The sequence below is a fragment of the Bos taurus genome, chromosome 13 (assembly GCF_002263795.3).
Source record: "Bos taurus isolate L1 Dominette 01449 registration number 42190680 breed Hereford chromosome 13, ARS-UCD2.0, whole genome shotgun sequence".
Lineage (NCBI taxonomy): Eukaryota > Metazoa > Chordata > Mammalia > Artiodactyla > Bovidae > Bos > Bos taurus.
In genome coordinates this window covers 47430260-47447876 of record NC_037340.1, presented here as the reverse complement: position 1 = coordinate 47447876, position 17617 = coordinate 47430260, and the positions used below count along the sequence as shown (strand labels likewise).

At 41.3% G+C, this 17617-nt stretch overlaps 2 protein-coding genes across 2 annotated transcripts in view; one reads left to right on the top strand and one right to left on the bottom strand.

Moving 5' to 3' along the window:
* Positions 1–6077, bottom strand: part of CDS2 (CDP-diacylglycerol synthase 2) — a 56917-nt gene extending 50840 nt beyond the window's left edge. The window contains 1 exon segment of the mRNA NM_001078046.1: positions 5815–6077. Coding sequence (NP_001071514.1) covers positions 5815–5871 — 57 coding nt within the window. The 5' untranslated portion in view covers positions 5872–6077.
* A 5321-nt stretch (positions 6078–11398) lies between these two features.
* On the top strand, positions 11399–17473 carry PCNA (proliferating cell nuclear antigen). The gene is given in 6 exon segments (NM_001034494.1): positions 11399–11743; positions 13272–13369; positions 13504–13571; positions 14308–14502; positions 16100–16223; positions 16314–17473. Coding segments are annotated over 6 exon segments (786 nt in total). The 5' UTR covers positions 11399–11522; the 3' UTR covers positions 16394–17473.
* Positions 17474–17617: the final 144 nt, after the last annotated feature.

Here is a 17617-nt window from a genome sequence, read left to right as displayed (position 1 = left end):
TAAAGTTTAACCTTCCTTAAAAGGTCACTCTAAATAAATAATAAAAGGTCACTCAACTGAGTGGGCCCTATGCCATCCCCACTGCTGAGGCAAACTTGAGCAGAAGAACAAAGACCAGGCAGTGGCAGTGAACTGCCTAACGGGGGCCAGGTCTGCCCTGGCTGGCGCCGCACCACCGCCCCAACCAGGCAACTACTGCACAGCAGAGCTTGGAAGGCAGGAACTCAACCCAACCCTAGGAACAAATCAGTATTCTTCAAAGGAGAGGCTGGCAAAATTAACAGTCAAGAGTCTCTTTTCCAAACCAGACACAGTCTGTAAAGTGAAAAGCTGTGTTTTATTACCCCCACAGCCTCCAGCTCCAGGCAGGAAGGCTGGGGAGACTGGCACAGCACAGGGAGCGCGTTAAAAAACTGTGTGCAGGAGAGTTGCTTGGCAAGCCCTCTGCAACACTAAGAAGTTCAACACACTCCATCTATGTGGATCTTAGAAAAGATAGCAGAGTGCACAAACCAGAAATAATGATGCACTATTTTTTTCAGTTTAAAAGGTGATTATGTTCACTGTGAAATTAGGAGAGTCATTTCAAAAGCTTCCCAAATACATTCAAAATTATGATTTCTTGAAATCAGTGGAGGAAGAATGGATTATTTGGAGCCAAAAGTGATATAAAGTCCTGGACGTTTTCCCCATGAGCACAGACACCAGCCCTCTCTCGGAGTTAGTGAGACTGTATATACCAGACCTTGGGTTCAGTGAACATTCTAAAAGAAAATGTGTAAATACTGAATGACATTGTTTTAGGACAAATAGTTTTAATACTAAGAGCCATCAACCAGAAAGCATTTATTCTCAGTAGCTTCCCATGAAGCTCAGAGTGAGGAGACAACAACTTCTAGGAGTTCCTTTCAAGGATACCCGAGTGGCTGCTCCCAGGGGTGAATTTAAAATATATAAATCACCACTTTCCCAATAACCAGGAAAACAGGACCTAATCAACTTTTTCTATAAAAAAAAGTTTTCTCAGAGTTTCAACGTTCACTCAGGAATACACACACACGTTTATATACGTACATACATACATATATATATATATATTTGGCATTTTGAAAGATTTTGCTATTTTCGTGAAAAAATAGGAGATATTTGGGCTTTTTTTAAATCAAAGTCAACCAACGCAGAAACTTTTAAAGTTTGTAAATTAAGTCTGTATCCTAAAAGGCAACATTATGCAACATAATGAGTAAAAAGGAATCAGAAAACCTTCATACTATTAACAACTCTGCATCTAACTAGCTGTGTGACATTGAGCAAGTAACAACCTCTCTGGGCTACTCTGCTATAAAATAACTAGCCCTAAAATCCCTTCTAGTTCTAACATCTAATAAGAGCAATTTAATATTTTTTAAAATGTTAAAGGCTAATGAAATACCACATAAATTTACACCAAACATTTTAAACAAAATGTTTTTTTGAAAAAAACTAATTTTAAGTAGCTGTAAGTTGGAAAATAACTGAGTTTTTAAAATAAAATTATACTGTTTGATCAGCAACTTAAAATACTGGGTCAAATGACAAACTAATCTTTCATCTTTTCTATTTAAGTCTGGGAGCCATAGTTAAGGTTTACTGATTATTCAAAACCTAAATTATTTCTCAGTGTTAAAAAAAAAAAAAAGACTGAAAGAATAAAGCATTTCTCCTGCATCTGAAGTAGTCAGAGCTCTGAAAATAAGATTTTATTTCAGTAGTTCACTTTTAAAGTCTAACAGAAAACTATGTTTAATTATTTACCACTATTCTAAAATATGCTATGAAAGTGAAAGTCTTTCAGTCATGTCCAACTCTTTGCAACCCCATGGACTATACAGTCCGTGAAATTCTCCAGGCCAGAATACTGGAATGGGTAGCCTTTCCCTTCTCCAGGAGATATTCCCAACCCAGGGATCGAACCCAGGTCTCCCAAATTGCAGGCAGATTCTTTACCAGCTGAGCCATGAGGGAGGTCTGAAAAAGCTATTGCTGCTGCTAAGTCGCTTCAGTCGTGTTCGACTCTGTGCGACCGCATAGACGGCAGCCCATCAGGCTCCCCCGTCCCTGGGATTCTCCAGGCAAGAACACTGGAGTGGGTTGCCATTTCCTTCTCCAATGCATGAAAGTGAAAAGTGAAAATGAAGTGGCTCAGTTGTGTCTGACTCTTATCGACCCCACGGACTGCAGCCTACCAGGCTCCTCCGTCCATAGGATTTTCCAGGCAAGAGTACTGGAGTGGGGTGCCACTGCCTTCTCCGGAAAAAGCTTTTAGGGAAAGACAATTGCATGTAGCAATATTCCTTCTACAGCTCAAGTCTGACTGTGATTCTGACCACTGAAAAATTCAGTAAGAAAATGAACTGAAAAGCTGGGACATAGAACGCCAAGCTCTGTCTATAAAATTTTCTTTAAAAGGTGATAAATATGAAAAGACTACTCTGAACACTTATAACTTGAAATATTTAATCATCTTCCAAGAGTAGAAGGTGAATATTAGTTTTTCCTGTAAAACTACATTTCAACCAGAAACAATAGCTTAACACAGTACAATGTGACAATTTCTGCTCTACATATGTAACATGCATACTCATTTAATCCACATGAGTATCTTCTGAAGCACATGCTACTTTTTATCACCCCTCATTTTAGAGATGGACAAGCTGAGGCTTTTATGCAAGTTAAGTGATTTGCTCAAAGTTACACAGCTGGTATGGAGTAGGTAAATGGCAACCCACTCCAGTATTCTTGCCTGGAAAGTTCCATTGACAGAGGAGCCTCGCAGGCTACCGTCCATGGGGTGGCAAAGAGTTGGACACGTCCAAGTGACATGGACTGAGTGACATCACACACACACATACACAGCTGCTAAGTGGCACTGTCCAGGCTGATGATAGCTCTAGCTGACTGTTATGCCCCTGCTCTTAAAACCACAATCTTCAGTTAAAATCTAAACTCCCCTTTCTAAATGATGCCTTTATTTCATCTTTATACCGGTTTCACTGATCTAGAAAGAAAGCCTTGAATGAGTAAAGCTCTAGTTTAAACAGCACTCTAGCACCTAAGGACAGTAGTAGAAAACTCCACATCCTTCCTTCTAACCTCCAAAACAAAGTCTCCTGAAATGCCAACCCAATCATAAATTTTAAGATGCCCATGTTTTGGCCCAAGTTCCATTCTCTCCTTTCCTAAGCTCCAATGGAAAAACATGGAACGATGGGAGGAAGATCATTTCCAAACCTTAAATACCAAGTTTCTTGGTTTGGCAACAATACTGTGCTTTGGGACTTTAAAATTATAAGCACGGTTCCCAGAGGAAAAATTTCCTTTATTAGCAACTGGCTTGACAATTCCATCCTAGGATGCTAAATATAATACATTCTGACTTTTATAATAATAAACACATTCCCCAGATTATTTTGAAATGACTGTTTATTTATATTTTGTCACACCAGTTAGGCAACTGTAGCACTTTTTCCTAAATCTTTCAAATTTGTTTCAGTTCTTTTAGTGAACTGACCTGACACTGTTTTCTGAATTGTACTATGAAATAAGAAAGCTGGAATTTTTCCATTTATTTCCCTTAAAAGATACCCTTGTTTTACTATTTTTGATTTTCTTAAATTTTAACCCAAGAATATCAGCAAAGTCAGAATCATGGAAGTAAGTTTTACAAACTATAAAATAAAATAAACCTAATTTTAATACTTTATATACATTCATGTGATGGCTCAGATGGCAGTGAATCCACCTGCAAGGCGGGAGACCTCGGTTTGATCCCTGGGTTTGGAAGATCCCCTGGAGGAGGGCATGGCAACCCACTCCAGTATGCTTGCCTGCAGAATCCCCATGGATAGTAGAGTCTGGCAGGCTACAGTCCACGGGGTTGCAAAGAGTGACTAAGCACAGCATACATTCATCAAAGACAAATAAAGCATTTCACAGTTTTTAAAAGGAATCTTTATTATTAAAAATCCCATGCAAGGTAATCCAGAAATATTGGCAATGGCGCAACTGCCTTGTTCTGAGCTAATGGACTGTTTGTGGAGCAACAAGCATTCAGTGAACCTCAAATGGATCCAAGCAGTTGGATGGGGAGGGTAGAAATTTTGTTTTACCTCATAACCTCATGGTTTTGGGGGCATGTGGGTTTGCTTGTTTTTACCATTAAGTCTAATTCTTACAAGTAGCTTTTTAACATACAGCCCACTAGGTATCACTCTTTCTTTTTTGACTGCTCTTTTCACACCTAAAACCACAAAGTCCCATTAACGTCAAGACTGATCTCTCACCCTATTCAGGGTTATATAGCCTCAAAACATCTGTAACTTCCCAACAGGCAAATGCATGGTGGCAACAGAGCTCTTCCAGGCCAAACTAAGGTATTTAATGGGAAGATTAGAAACTTCAAAGTACCTTGTCTCTGTATGCGACTCCTCAACTTGCAACCAAATTTTTCTCCAAAACATATTCTAGAAATCAAATTCTATTATCTTTCACCCTTCTAGTATAACTGCTGTTGACACCCTGACACCAAATCTTGGCTTTTTCCTTCCTGATAGCTCCCTAACGTTCCTTTCCTCCAGTTTTCTAAAATGGAAAGCTACATAAATTGGTATTGAGGGTCTGGTGTAGGGGCAATAGGGATTGGTGGGAGCAGCTATTCCTCAGTTCAGTTCAGTTCAGTCGCTCAGTCGTGTCCGACTCTTTGCGACCCCATGAATCGCAGCACGCCAGGCCTCCCTGTCCATCACCAACCTCAGTTCCAGCCAAACATTAATCAGCTGGGAATATGATGGCAGATCTTCCAATGATCCAAAATAGGCAATAAATTCAAGTGGTTGGGAGAAATATTCTGGTTTTTTTTAAAGCAATACAGGGACCAAAGAAAACAACTGCAGGTCACCAATTGGCAACCCGCGAGTCAGACACTCTCTTTCATTCTGGTCCAGGCTCCCTGAGTCCGGTTTACACATCACTGTCATCAATCCACCAAATAACACTGCTCCTGCTCCTGACCACGACAAACTCCAGGCTTGAAATACTACCACGAAGTTTGTGCTGTCACTTAGTGTCCACAGTAACAAGGCCACTCCTCACCTTCCCTACAAAGACCTTTCACTTCAACCAAAGAAGTCTACTCACCTCATCCCTCACCCCCGCAAGATGGCCTCTGTTCTACCCTCCTCTTACCCCAACAAAGCCCACATCTGAAGCAGGAAACAAGTCCATCTTTGGGGAAGATACCTTTCAACACCTAATGACTGCATGACTTCTCTGCTTAAAGCCTACAGATTTAACTTTCGAGAAGGGGTTTAAATCTCCTAACAGGCAAATCTCATGGCCTTGTCTTGATACACCCTCACCCCTCAACAAATAACGGGAGATCGGAGAGGCTAAGTCACTGTCTGAGGAATCTTTGCGGGGTTTCGACGTCTTCACACCCGGGAACGCCTGGGGAGGTGGACTAGAATGGGACCCCCCCGTCCCAATCAGCCCTGCGAGGCAGGCGGACGTGCGCAACCTCCCGCGTTTTCCTTCCTGCGCCGCGGAGATACCAACCCCAGCCGGACCCCAGACCCGTGTCCTCGGGACCTCGACCTGCTGAACCCTGCCGCGAGGTCCGCGGGAACCCGCATCCAAGGACCGTCCGCCCTAGTGAGGCCCGATGCTGCCGGCGGCCGCGCCAGAGTCAAAAGGCGAGACGACCCCTCTCTGCGCGCCCCCCACGGGCTTATGGGGGACGCCGCTTCCGCGGCCGCGCCCACCCGGTGCCGCCGCTACCTTGTCCTCGGGCGGAGCTTCCGGCTCGCGGGCCACCCTCTGCCTCAGCTCCGTCATGCTGGAGACACCAGCGCTTAGTAGCCGCTGCCGCGTAGCGCAGACGCCGGGGCCGGCGCGCGGACTCTGCTCGGCCAGCCCCGAGTTGCCAAAGCAGAGCGCAGCTACGCAGCGCCTTGCTTGCCCCACCGCAGCCCAGCCGCCAGCCCTGGAACTCGGCCCCGCCCGGCTCAGCCGCCGCCCTTTCACCCGGGCGGAGCTTGACCAGCCTTCTCCAGCCTCTGCCTGCTGGCTCCTTTTCTGGTAAAGGCCCGGAGGGAGGGCGCAGGCGCACCATCGCCATCACGGGCCGGGAGATCCACCAATGGCGCGAACCCGTTAGGGAGGCGGGGCGGAGGCGGGGCAAGTGAAAGTAGTGGAGAGGCGTGCGTTATTAGATAGTAGCCTGAGGGGGCGGGAAAAGGCGTGCGTTTTGGAAGGAGACTAGCCAATGGGAACTCGAGGACTGGCGCCCAGGGTCTTAGAGGTTAACAACTTGCCAGGGATAATGGCAACCCACTCCAGTATTCTTGCCTGGAAAATCCCATGGATTTAGGAGCCTGGTAGGCTACAGTCCATGGGGTCGCAAAGAGTCGGACACGACTGAGCGACTTCACTTTTTTTCACTTTCCCCAGTCTCCAGCTTGCCTAGTCAGTACTTTGCCTCACACGGATAAGTATCCGCTTATTAGGCCCTGAGCGGAAAGGTCTGGGGAGCCCACCAGTGTAAAAGCAGGAGATTACTGATAAGGAAGTGAGAGTCAAACTTCAGTCTGTATCGTCTGGTTTATTTTATGTGCTGGGCACTGAACTATGTAATCTGTCTCATTTAAACTGCACAACACTTGGAAGTGGATATGATTTTCATTTTACAGTTAGGGTTTTCCACGTTTATTCAGATTTCTTTTCTGCCTTCTGAACTACTGAAAGACCTTTTAGGTGGGGAGGAACGCTGCCTACTTTGTTCACAGCCGGATCCCCTCTGTACCTGACACATCCCAAGTCCCTAATGAATGAGGTTTCTCCTAAAAGAAAATGATTTAGCCAAGGTCTCACGGCCAAAATGTGCCCACTAGGAATTAGAACATAAATCTGTTTGCCACCAACCCCCGCTGTAACATAATCCCAGCCTTCTTAAATTCATTATTAATATCTGTGTTACTCGGCATTGCTTTCAGCAGTTCCTGTTCGCTGCCTTGTAAGTGATGTAAAACAAGTATAAAATGGGGCCCCTTCCGTTAGCATCTTGTAATTTAACAAGGAGAGAAATTTGCACACATAGGAGATGCAAGTTTGAGTTAGCAATTTTGACCTGAACTGTGAGGTTTGGGGAAAATAGAATTCTGAACAGGATGTTTTATTTTCTTGATTTCTGTGAAACTAGATCCCCAAATGCCTGTAACACTGCTTACAGTCTACAGTAAAGTAGACGTGAGATCCATGTTAAGTCGCTTCAGTCGTATCTCTTTGTGACCCAATGGATTGTAGCCCGCTAGGCTCCTCTGTCCACGGGATTCTCCAAACAAGAATACTGGAGTAGGTTGCCATGCCCTCCTCCAGGGGATCTTCCTGACCCAGGGATAGAACCCATGTCTCCCTCCTGCATTGCAGGCAGATTCTTTACCCATGAGCCATCAGGGAAGCCCAAAATAGGTGTGGAGATCAATGAATTCAGGGTATGTTTTGTTCTCTATTAACAACATTGCACAAATACTTGGTTTTGTTTTGTTTTTTGAGAGAAACAGACCACTCCATTCAGGCCATTATTTATTTAGAGAAAGCCTTGCTTTTGTGTTTTGTCTTAATCTTATTTATAAAAGTAAATAACATGCTGATTGTAATTTTTAAACTCTTTTAATCTGTTGGGGACTGTGTGACCACTATTTTGACTGTTAGTGATCACCTCTTGAACTGTAGACACTTCTTGGATAAATTATTCAAGGTTTATTAGCTATAGGATGTAAAAGGATGTCAACAGAGAGAGCCACAAGTTCATCCTTTAAGACAAGTGGAAGTGTTAGTAACTAGATTCTCACCTTTGGGAAACATGTGAAAGGTCACATCCAAGCAAGCATTACATCAGTCCTCCTGGAAGCTCGGCTGTTTGCTTTGAAACCCAGCCTGAGAACCAGTGCACACAGTTTCCGAATGCAAACCATTTTTTCATACATTTACTAAGACCGGACCTTAGACACTGAAAGCCAGAGACCTTTGGTTTTTGTTTAGATACATTGGATTGGGTTTCTCTATTGTGGAAACTTCAAATATATTAACCAACACGTTTTATGCAAGTTTTAAAACTTACGTAGTCATTCCTTATGTTTTCTGGGGTGTTTTTTCCTTTTATGTTTAGAAGTCCACAGCAAGATCTCTTAAATATTTACCAATATATTTTTCTATTTCTTGAGTTTACACGTATTTGAATTTTAATTAACCTGTCGAATTTATTTCAGTAAACAATTAGGAAGAGTCTATAGTGTTATTCTTTCCTCAGTTCAGTTCAGTCGCTCAGTTGTGTCCGGCTCTTTGCGACCCCATGAATCACAGCCTGCTAGGCCTCCCTGTCCACCACCAACTCCCGGAGTTCACTCAGACTCATGTCCATCGAGTCAGTGATGCCATCCAGCCATCTTATCCTCTCTCGTCCCCTTCTCCTCCCACCCCCAATCCCTCCCAGCATCCTAGAAGTTTAATGAATTTTTTATAATTTAATTAATTTTTCTCACTGTTTGGAATAGCACCTTTACTAGATGTTTAAGTAATCCTCTTAAAATAGAAGTCTCATGTCAAAGCTTCCTTTGATAACTTTCTTTTTCACTTATAGAAGGCTTCCAAAGTGCTATAAGATCTCAGCCCTGCCTGTCTTTTCAACTTCTCTCCCCTTTGTTCAGTGTGTTCCAGACATATCAATCTTTGAGTTCTATTATGTCAATTGTTGTTGTTCAGTCCCTAAGTCGTGTCCAAACCTTTGCGACCCCATGAACCACAGTCCAGCAGGATCCTCTATGGGCTTTTACACAGAGATTTTTCTATGACATTTTTCCTGGTGAGAATACTGGAGTGGGTGCCATTTCCTTCTCCAGGGGATCTTCCCAGACCAGGGATCAAACTCATTTCTCCTGAACTGGCAGGCTGATTCTTTACCACTCAGCCACTGCTGCCGCTGCTGCTAAGTCGCTTCAGTCGTGTCCGACTCTGTGCGACCCCATAGACAGCAGCCCACTAGGCTCCCCCGTCCCTGGGATTCTCCAGGCAAGAACACTGGCGTGGGTTGCCATTGCCTTCTCCAATGCATGAAAGTGAAAAGTGAAAGGGAAGTAGCTCAGTCGTGCCCCACTCTTAGCAACCCCATGGACTGCAGCCTATCAGGCTCCTCCGTCCATGGGATTTTCCAGGCAAGAGTACTGGAGTGGGTTGCCATTGCCTTCTCCGACTGAGCCACTAGGGAAGCCTATATGTCAATTACATCTCAATAAAGCGGGGGGAAAATATTTATTAAAAAGCTTTCAATTTTTTCACATTTATTTATTTTTGGCTGCACTGGGTCTTCATTGCTTTTCTTGGGCTTTCTCTAGTTGCAGCGAGCAGGGGCTACTGTCCATTGCAGGGTATAGGCTTTTCATTGTGATAGCTTCTCTTGTTTTGGAGTATGGGATATAGGGCACTCAGGCTTCAGTAGTTGCAGCTCCCTGGCTCTAGAGCACAGGCTCAATAGTTGTAGTGCATAGACCCTTGTTCCAAGGCATGTCAGGATTAGGATCGAACCCAGAGGTCCTACACCAGTAGGTGACTGCATCACTGAGCCACCAGAGAAGCCCAGTATCACTCTTAAGAATGCTGCATCATTCACAGCCTTGACAACGGTGATATATGGAAAAACAGCAGTTATCAGCAACTGAGAAACTGAATGTTAAAATATATTCTGAGTGCTTTTATATATGGTGTGCTTTTACATATATATCATATATATAATATGTGCATCATAGGCACAAGAGTGATATATGATACAAATGTTTTATAAGTCAAAGTTCTATGATAATAACAAAACAGAAAATCTAAACGATAAATCAGGATAGTTGCATATTTTCTTGTGCTACATAAAATAATGGAGCATCTTACAATTGAAGGTATCTTAAATTCAATTAAAGACACAGCTAATAGAAATACTAGAGGGAGAGCATTGAGTAGGGAAAGGCAATTTTTGAAACCATAATGGTTGACAATATTCTAGATTTGATGAAATGCATGAATCTTTTGGCTAAGGAATACAAAAATTCCATGAACAGGATAAATAAAACCAAATCCACACCATACATGGTAGAAAGACTACAGAATTTTATAGACCAAGGTAAAACATTAGAAGCAACTAAAAAGAAATGCTATAAACAAAGGAAAAAAGAAACAAAGGGAGAATATTTATAATAGGGAGATGATTAATATATGAAATGCTTTTAATCAATAAGAAAAAAAGTTTAACAGAAAAAATATAAACATGCAATGGTCAAGAACTGTATGAAAGATATCCAATTTGCACCAGTCTTTTAATATGCAAATTGAAATTTCCACACAAACGAGCACAGATTTAAAAATTAGACTGCCAGTAACTATAGTTAGAAAAATTAGGGGCAAGGAGCATGCTCATAGTCTTGGCTGGAATGTAAACTACAATCTTTTAGAAGTCAACTTAGTTAAACATTTATCAAAAATTTAATGCGTATGCTCCTCTATCCAGCAATACTACTTCAAGGAGTTGCCCGAATTACAAGACATTGGCAATTAGGTTAGGTTACATTTGTAGGATATGATGCCATCTTTTTAAGAGGTGCTGATAAACAAAACATGAACCCGGCATAAAATTAAACATACTTTAGTAAGCACTTTGCTGAATTCTTTATGGCATGAACTCATTATTTTTTTTTTAAGATATATACTTGTAGAGGAAAAAAAACTTAGAAAGTTACATACAATAAATGATATCAATTTGTGTGTAGGTGGCGGAGGAGCTTTAAGAGCTGGTGGTGGGGAGATAACTTTTGTTGTTTTTTTAAATCATAACTACCTCCCTTAAAGCAGCTAAAGAAAAGGTGGCTTTTCTTCCTAAAGAGTCAAACTGATGCGACTGAGCACAGAGCCTCGATTTACGTTTCACTCACGGCTGTAAATTTTGTACCCCTGAAGCGAGAGACTGATGAGGCACCACAGAGTCGCAGCTCATCGACCATTCCCGCCAGTCTAGGACTGATTTTCACACTCAGAAGGACTCCTCTAACGGGTGCCGGAACATAACAAAATGGCCAGGACTCCAGCTTACGCCTATCTGCTGGGCCAACGAAGCGCTGCGCTCCTGCCCCGCCCCCATGCCCGCATCCTCCAATGGATGTTCCGGGTGGGGCGGGTTTCGTGCAGTGCACGGACGGGATTGGCTTTACAGTCTCTCCGCCCAGGCAGCAGGAGGGCAGCGTGATGACGTATCAACAAGGGGCGCGGGGGCGTAGCGCGCGCTACCAGACGCGGCAGTATTAAACGGCTCCAGGCGCGGCTAGCTGTTAGAGGCTTCCTTCGTCTCAGGCGTTCATAGTCGTGTTCCGCCTCTCGCTGTCATCCTCTGAAGCCTAAGCCGGCTACACTTTCCTCAGTCCTTCTACTAGCCGTGTCATTGCGACTCCGCCACCATGTTCGAGGCGCGCCTGGTCCAGGGCTCCATCTTGAAGAAAGTGCTGGAGGCGCTTAAGGATCTCATCAACGAGGCCTGCTGGGACATCAGCTCAAGTGGCGTGAACCTGCAGAGCATGGACTCGTCTCATGTCTCCTTGGTGCAGCTAACCCTTCGCTCCGAGGGCTTCGACACTTACCGCTGCGACCGCAACTTGGCCATGGGCGTGAACCTCACCAGGTGAGCTCCAAAGCCTCGGACATCCGGGCCATGGTCCACTCCTACCTCAGGCTCTTGGCGCGAGCTCCTACGAGCCGGGCCCTCATTGGCTGGCGTGGGCCATCTGCGTCTTCTCATTGGCCTGCTGCGGAGTTGGGGGGCGGGTGGCGGGACCCAGCAGAGCGCGCGGTTTGCAAAGCCCGCGCTGGCTGCCGCGCGAACTGCGAACCGGCAGTTTTCCGCGCCAAAGTCACAAAGCGGGTGGTGGCGGGAAAATGATGGACTTTACGGTGCCAGGAAAAGACTGTTGCAGAACGCTTTGGTCATTAAGTGCAGGCGACTTGGATGAGAAACCTTGGACCTGGTTGACTTAAAGTGCTTTATAGTGTATCCTAGTTCAGTCACCCTATCTAGGGACCAGAGTATTTTTTTTATTACTGCAAAGTTGCGGTGAGCACCCTAAGATCCTGGACTTGAAAATTTTCTCCAGGGCAGTGGCGTTCAACTTTTGAACTACACATGTTTAAATCTTAAAGCTTATGATAAATACCGTGTTATATGATAAACACCCATAGTACATGCAGTGTACTTTAATAGGTTTATTAGATCATTTTTAAAGATAATTGCCCGATAATTTACTTCACCCACCCGAAATTCATAAAATATTGTCCTTTTATTTATCCAGAAGTGAAACTGCTCTTGGTATGTTGTGGGCCTTTTGGGTATCAATACTGCCAGATTGCATTCCAAAGTGTCTGGACCGGTTTGCATATCCCTCGTGCAGTACGTTTTCCAAACTCACCAATCTGACAGATGGCGTACTGGTTAAAGGTTTCCCTGGTGGCTCACTTGTAAAGCATCACTTTGCCAATGCAGGAGATGAGGGTTCGATCCCTGGGTGGAGAAGATCCCCTGGAGAAAGAAATGGCAACCCACTCCAGTATTCTTGCCTGGGAAATCTCATGGACAGAGGACCCTGATAGGCTGCAGTCCAGGAGACACCACTTAGGGTCTAAACAACAGCAACTAATGGTTAAAAGTGGTAACTCCTAATTTTATTTTATTTTTTATTTTTTTTTCCATGTTCCTTTATATTTTATTTACCATAAGCACTAAGAGAATACAGCAAACACTGGAGAAAGGCGTTTTAATAATTTTGATGTAAAGTTTATTAACACTTAAAGTTATGCTTGCTCCCCCCACCCCAATTCAACATGCAGGTATCATTTATTTCCAGATACAGTGATTGTAGAGCATTACATTCTCTTGAAAGTTTTATAACAGAGTATCCTTGGCCTGTAACTTAAAACAATTTCATAAACTATGTATAATCATGGTATAATAACATCATTCAAAGAGTTCCCCAAATGACTACATTCACACAATATTAATGTTAAAGTCTTGAGTTTTTAAAACATCATTTCAATAAGTCAAACCACAGAAACCCAGGTTCTAGTTTTAAATGTGTTTATGAATTTTAATTCCATTAGAAAACTAACGATCTTGAGAAGATGGTGTTGATTAAAACCCTTTGTCTTCTCTGTTCTAGCATGTCCAAAATACTAAAATGTGCTGGCAATGAAGACATCATTACCTTAAGAGCTGAAGATAACGCGGACACGTTGGCACTAGTATTTGAAGCTCCAAGTAAGTCCACCCTTCTACTGAGTTATGGTAGAGGAAACTAAAATGCAGTGTCAGTATTTCCCAAGTCTGATGATTGTAAAATATACCTCTTAGTTGTAAACTTACATATTTTTCTTCATATTTGCTTTTGGTAGATCAGGAAAAGGTTTCAGACTATGAAATGAAGTTAATGGATTTAGATGTTGAACAGCTTGGAATTCCAGTGAGTATCACAAGTTTCTGATTGAGCATGCTGTACAGTCATGATAGTTACATAACATATATTTATATAATAATTTAAAGCCTACTTCCTAATAGAACTTTTCTATATATCTGCTCATGTATATTCCAGAGTAGGGTATTTAGACTGGCATATTTGTGATTTTATTAAATTATGGTGTTCTGCAGTGGCTCATTGGTTTGAATTCATTGCTGCCAAGGACATATTTGCATTAACCTCTGCATCTTTTAAAAAAATTATTATTATTCCTAGAGTGCTTGGTTTTTATTGAAAGATTTTAAAGCTATTTTAGCAGAAATTCATTATGGTTAGGTTTTATCAACATCGAAAGAAGATGTGTTCAGATGTTTACAATGCCTAACATGCTCTTGTTTTGGAAAGCAAACCTATTTGTGCTGTTACCATTTGAATGCCATATCCTAATGTCTTCTTGATTTAGACTCCTATAGAGTGATTAGATGGAGGCTCTTGTTCCCTGGATAGTGCATTTACTTTTTTAAAAGTTTAAGTTCTAATTGGTTTCTTAGTATGATTATTCTTATACTTTTTTATATCTGCATTTTTTTTTAGTAGAATGTTAAGAAATTGCACAATGAGTGATATTTCAGAGTAATCAGAAAATCTTGAATTCTGAGTTCTTGTTTAGATGTTGAATCTTCAAGAAGTGAGGGTCCCAAATCTTTCATTCCCATGACCTTTACATGTCTTTGTTTTATAGGAACAAGAGTATAGCTGTGTAGTAAAGATGCCTTCTGGTGAATTTGCACGTATATGCCGAGATCTCAGTCACATTGGAGATGCTGTTGTAATTTCCTGTGCAAAAGATGGAGTGAAATTTTCTGCAAGTGGAGAACTTGGAAATGGAAATATTAAGTTGTCACAGACAAGTAATGTTGATAAAGAGGAGGAAGCTGTAAGTAGTTTTTAAGTAAACAAAATACTTTGAAGAATTACACCAGGTTATGTCCTAGTCTGCTAAGGCTACTGCAACAAAATACCATAGACTGAGTGGCTTATAAACAACAAAAGTTTATTGAAGCTGGCAGATTTGGTGTCTGTTGAGGGCCTGCTTCTTCATTTAAGAAGACAGCAGCCTCCTTAACCTGGTGAAAGGGGTAGGGGAGTTCTCTGGGGTCTCTAAAAGGCACTAATCCCATTCATGAGGGCTCTGCCTTCTTAACCTAAGCACCTCCCAAAGTCCCCTCCAATAACATCATATTGGAAATTTGGTTTTAATATGAATTTGATGGGGGGTGGACACAAACATTCGGTCCATAGCAAGGTAATTACTAAGATTAAAGAAAGCTCTAAAGAAAAACAGTTTGCATCTTCAAGTAACTGATTTGTGAGAATTGAAAGACACTTTTGAAATCTGCAACTGATCTATAAATGCCATATAACTTAAATTTGTGAGAAGGGAACGCAAATTCATTGCAACCTTTATAAAACTACAGAACAATGAGTTTGTGTATCAGTCCCACACATACTCTATATGATTGGGAGGCTACCCTTGGCTTTCTGGGGGTATTTACTATGTTTTTACCAAATAATTAAGCAATTCAATAAAAGGATCTGGTTGGGGTGAAAATCTAGCTCTTATGTAATCCTTATAGATTAACTTTAAAATAAAGAGTCTAAATATATATATATATATATGTAATAAATATATATTAGTAACAAAACTCCTGGAGCTAACTCTTTTATTCTAAATTACATCTCATTTCCTTGCCAATCTTGAGTTTTGCTTTTCTCTCAGTAGTTCAGTGGTTAGGACTCCATTCTTTACTGATGAGGCTATGTGTTCAATCCCTGGTCTGGGAACTAAGATCTTGCAAGCTGTGAGGCACAGCCAGAAATTTCAAAAGTTCACACGATGAATATCTTACTATTATTATAGTATAAACATTTTATAACATCTAAGAAAATTTATGTTAAGGAATTTTTCAGTGTTCTGCTTCCCTTGTTATTTCAATTTATTTGAATCAAGATTTTTAATAGGGTCCATACATTACAGTTCATTGGGATGTGCTTCTTAGGTTTCTTTTAATCCATTGTTTCTCCAGTTTCCATTTCCTTCTCTCCATTACAATTTCATTTGTTGAAGAAACTAAGTCATTTGTTATCAAATTTCCCAAAGTCTGGATTTTGCCCACTGAGTTCCTTATGTCAGTTAATATGTTCTTCAAATCCATTTTCTGATAGATACAGCTCTAGGGGCTTGATGATTTTCAAGGTGTTTTGTTTGGAGGTGGGAGAAGGAGAACATTTTATAGGTAATGGTGTGTCCCTCTATAGGAGACATGAGGTATTTGGATATCTTTGTGATTTTTATCAGCCATAATAAATTTCGTCTATAATCATTAAGTCCTTAGGGTTTGCAGAATTGTAATATATTAATATATTTTATTCCTTTGTTTATTAGCTGATTATTTTTTAATGTATACTATAAATGAATGGATTGCAGTTTTCTTAATGTTGTTCAGTATAATGACTCTTGTTTTCTCCCTAAGGTTGCCATAGAGATGAATGAACCAGTTCAGCTAACTTTTGCACTGAGGTACCTGAACTTCTTTACAAAAGCCACTCCACTGTCTCCTACAGTAACACTTAGTATGTCTGCAGATGTACCCCTTGGTAAGATAATAAACTTGTTCAGTGTTGGTTTTGTAGGTAGTGTATGTGGTACTTCTCAATAATTAACTATGTTCTCCTGTTTTCTTTCAGTTGTAGAGTATAAAATTGCTGATATGGGACATTTAAAGTACTATTTGGCTCCCAAGATCGAGGATGAAGAAGGATCTTAGACATTCTTAAAATTCAGGAAATGAAACTAAGCTCTTTGAGAACTGCTTCTGAGATGCCAGCACACACTTAAGTCTTTTTTGTCTTTGTACCTCTGAGTACATATGTAGATAATGTTTTCTGTAAATAACTTTTTTTTCTCCATTCTCTACAACTTGTTTAAAGAAAAGTGCAAAGTCAAATCTGGTCTTGTTAACTGAGTAATACTTCTGCCTTACCTAGGAATAATCCTTATAGTTTTTATAAACAAAAGAGTTTTGACTCTAATAAATGTGTTTTAAGTATCGTTTTCAATTTAAATAAAAGTCATTTGAATTTAAGCATCATCACAGGACAGTGCCTTCATTTGGACTACAATGATTGCAAATATCCTAAACAAGTTAAATTCAAGCAGCTCTTTCATGTAACTGCTCTATTTTTTGTCTAAAGTATTCCAAATACAGCAGGTATTTTGGGGTGATTCATTTGCCAAACTTACTTTGGTATTCTGACTTGAGCTCAAGAAATGAAGAGAGAGTAGAACACATAATACTTTATATTAGCAGAAACTAACACTTTACAGAAGCTTAATGTTTGCAAAGTTCAATGGCCTTTATAAGGTCACTTACAGCGTTGTAGGGCAGTGTTTTTTTTAGCCTAGGGAGCCTTGTACAGGAGTCTTGGAAGTGTTAGTAGATCTGTGATAGGTCCCAAGAAGTTATGTTTATGCAAAAAGTTTTTCTAGTGTAAGTAGACTTTTGGGAGGGGCAGGGGGGACTTATTCCCTTGAAGGATGAAAATGGTTTACATGGATGTCAGGAGTCAACCAAGAAAGTGAAAAAGGCCCAGCAATAATTGTGCTACAAAGTCACATATTAAATTCTAGTTATCCGTTGGTAGAACTCACTGTATCCAGTAGATAAATTACCTTCCTGGTGTGTTAGGGAAGGAGACTGACAGCAGAGGGGCCTGGTGAAGTTTTTGGAGTGAAAAAAATGTTTTATCTACACTGGTGATGTCTCCACTGCATTTGTCAAAAAAAACTAACCCAATTGTACTTTATATGTAAATTATACTTCAATAAAGCTTGACATTTTAAAGAGTTTTATGTATTGCAAAATGTCCCTTGTGGGCAGCCCTCTTAATGGGGCATGGCCTGAAGATGTGCAGGAAACTGAAGCACAAGAATGTAGGGTGCTACTCCAGAGTAGTGGGTGAGGTAGACGGCGGCAGACACCGCTGCGCAG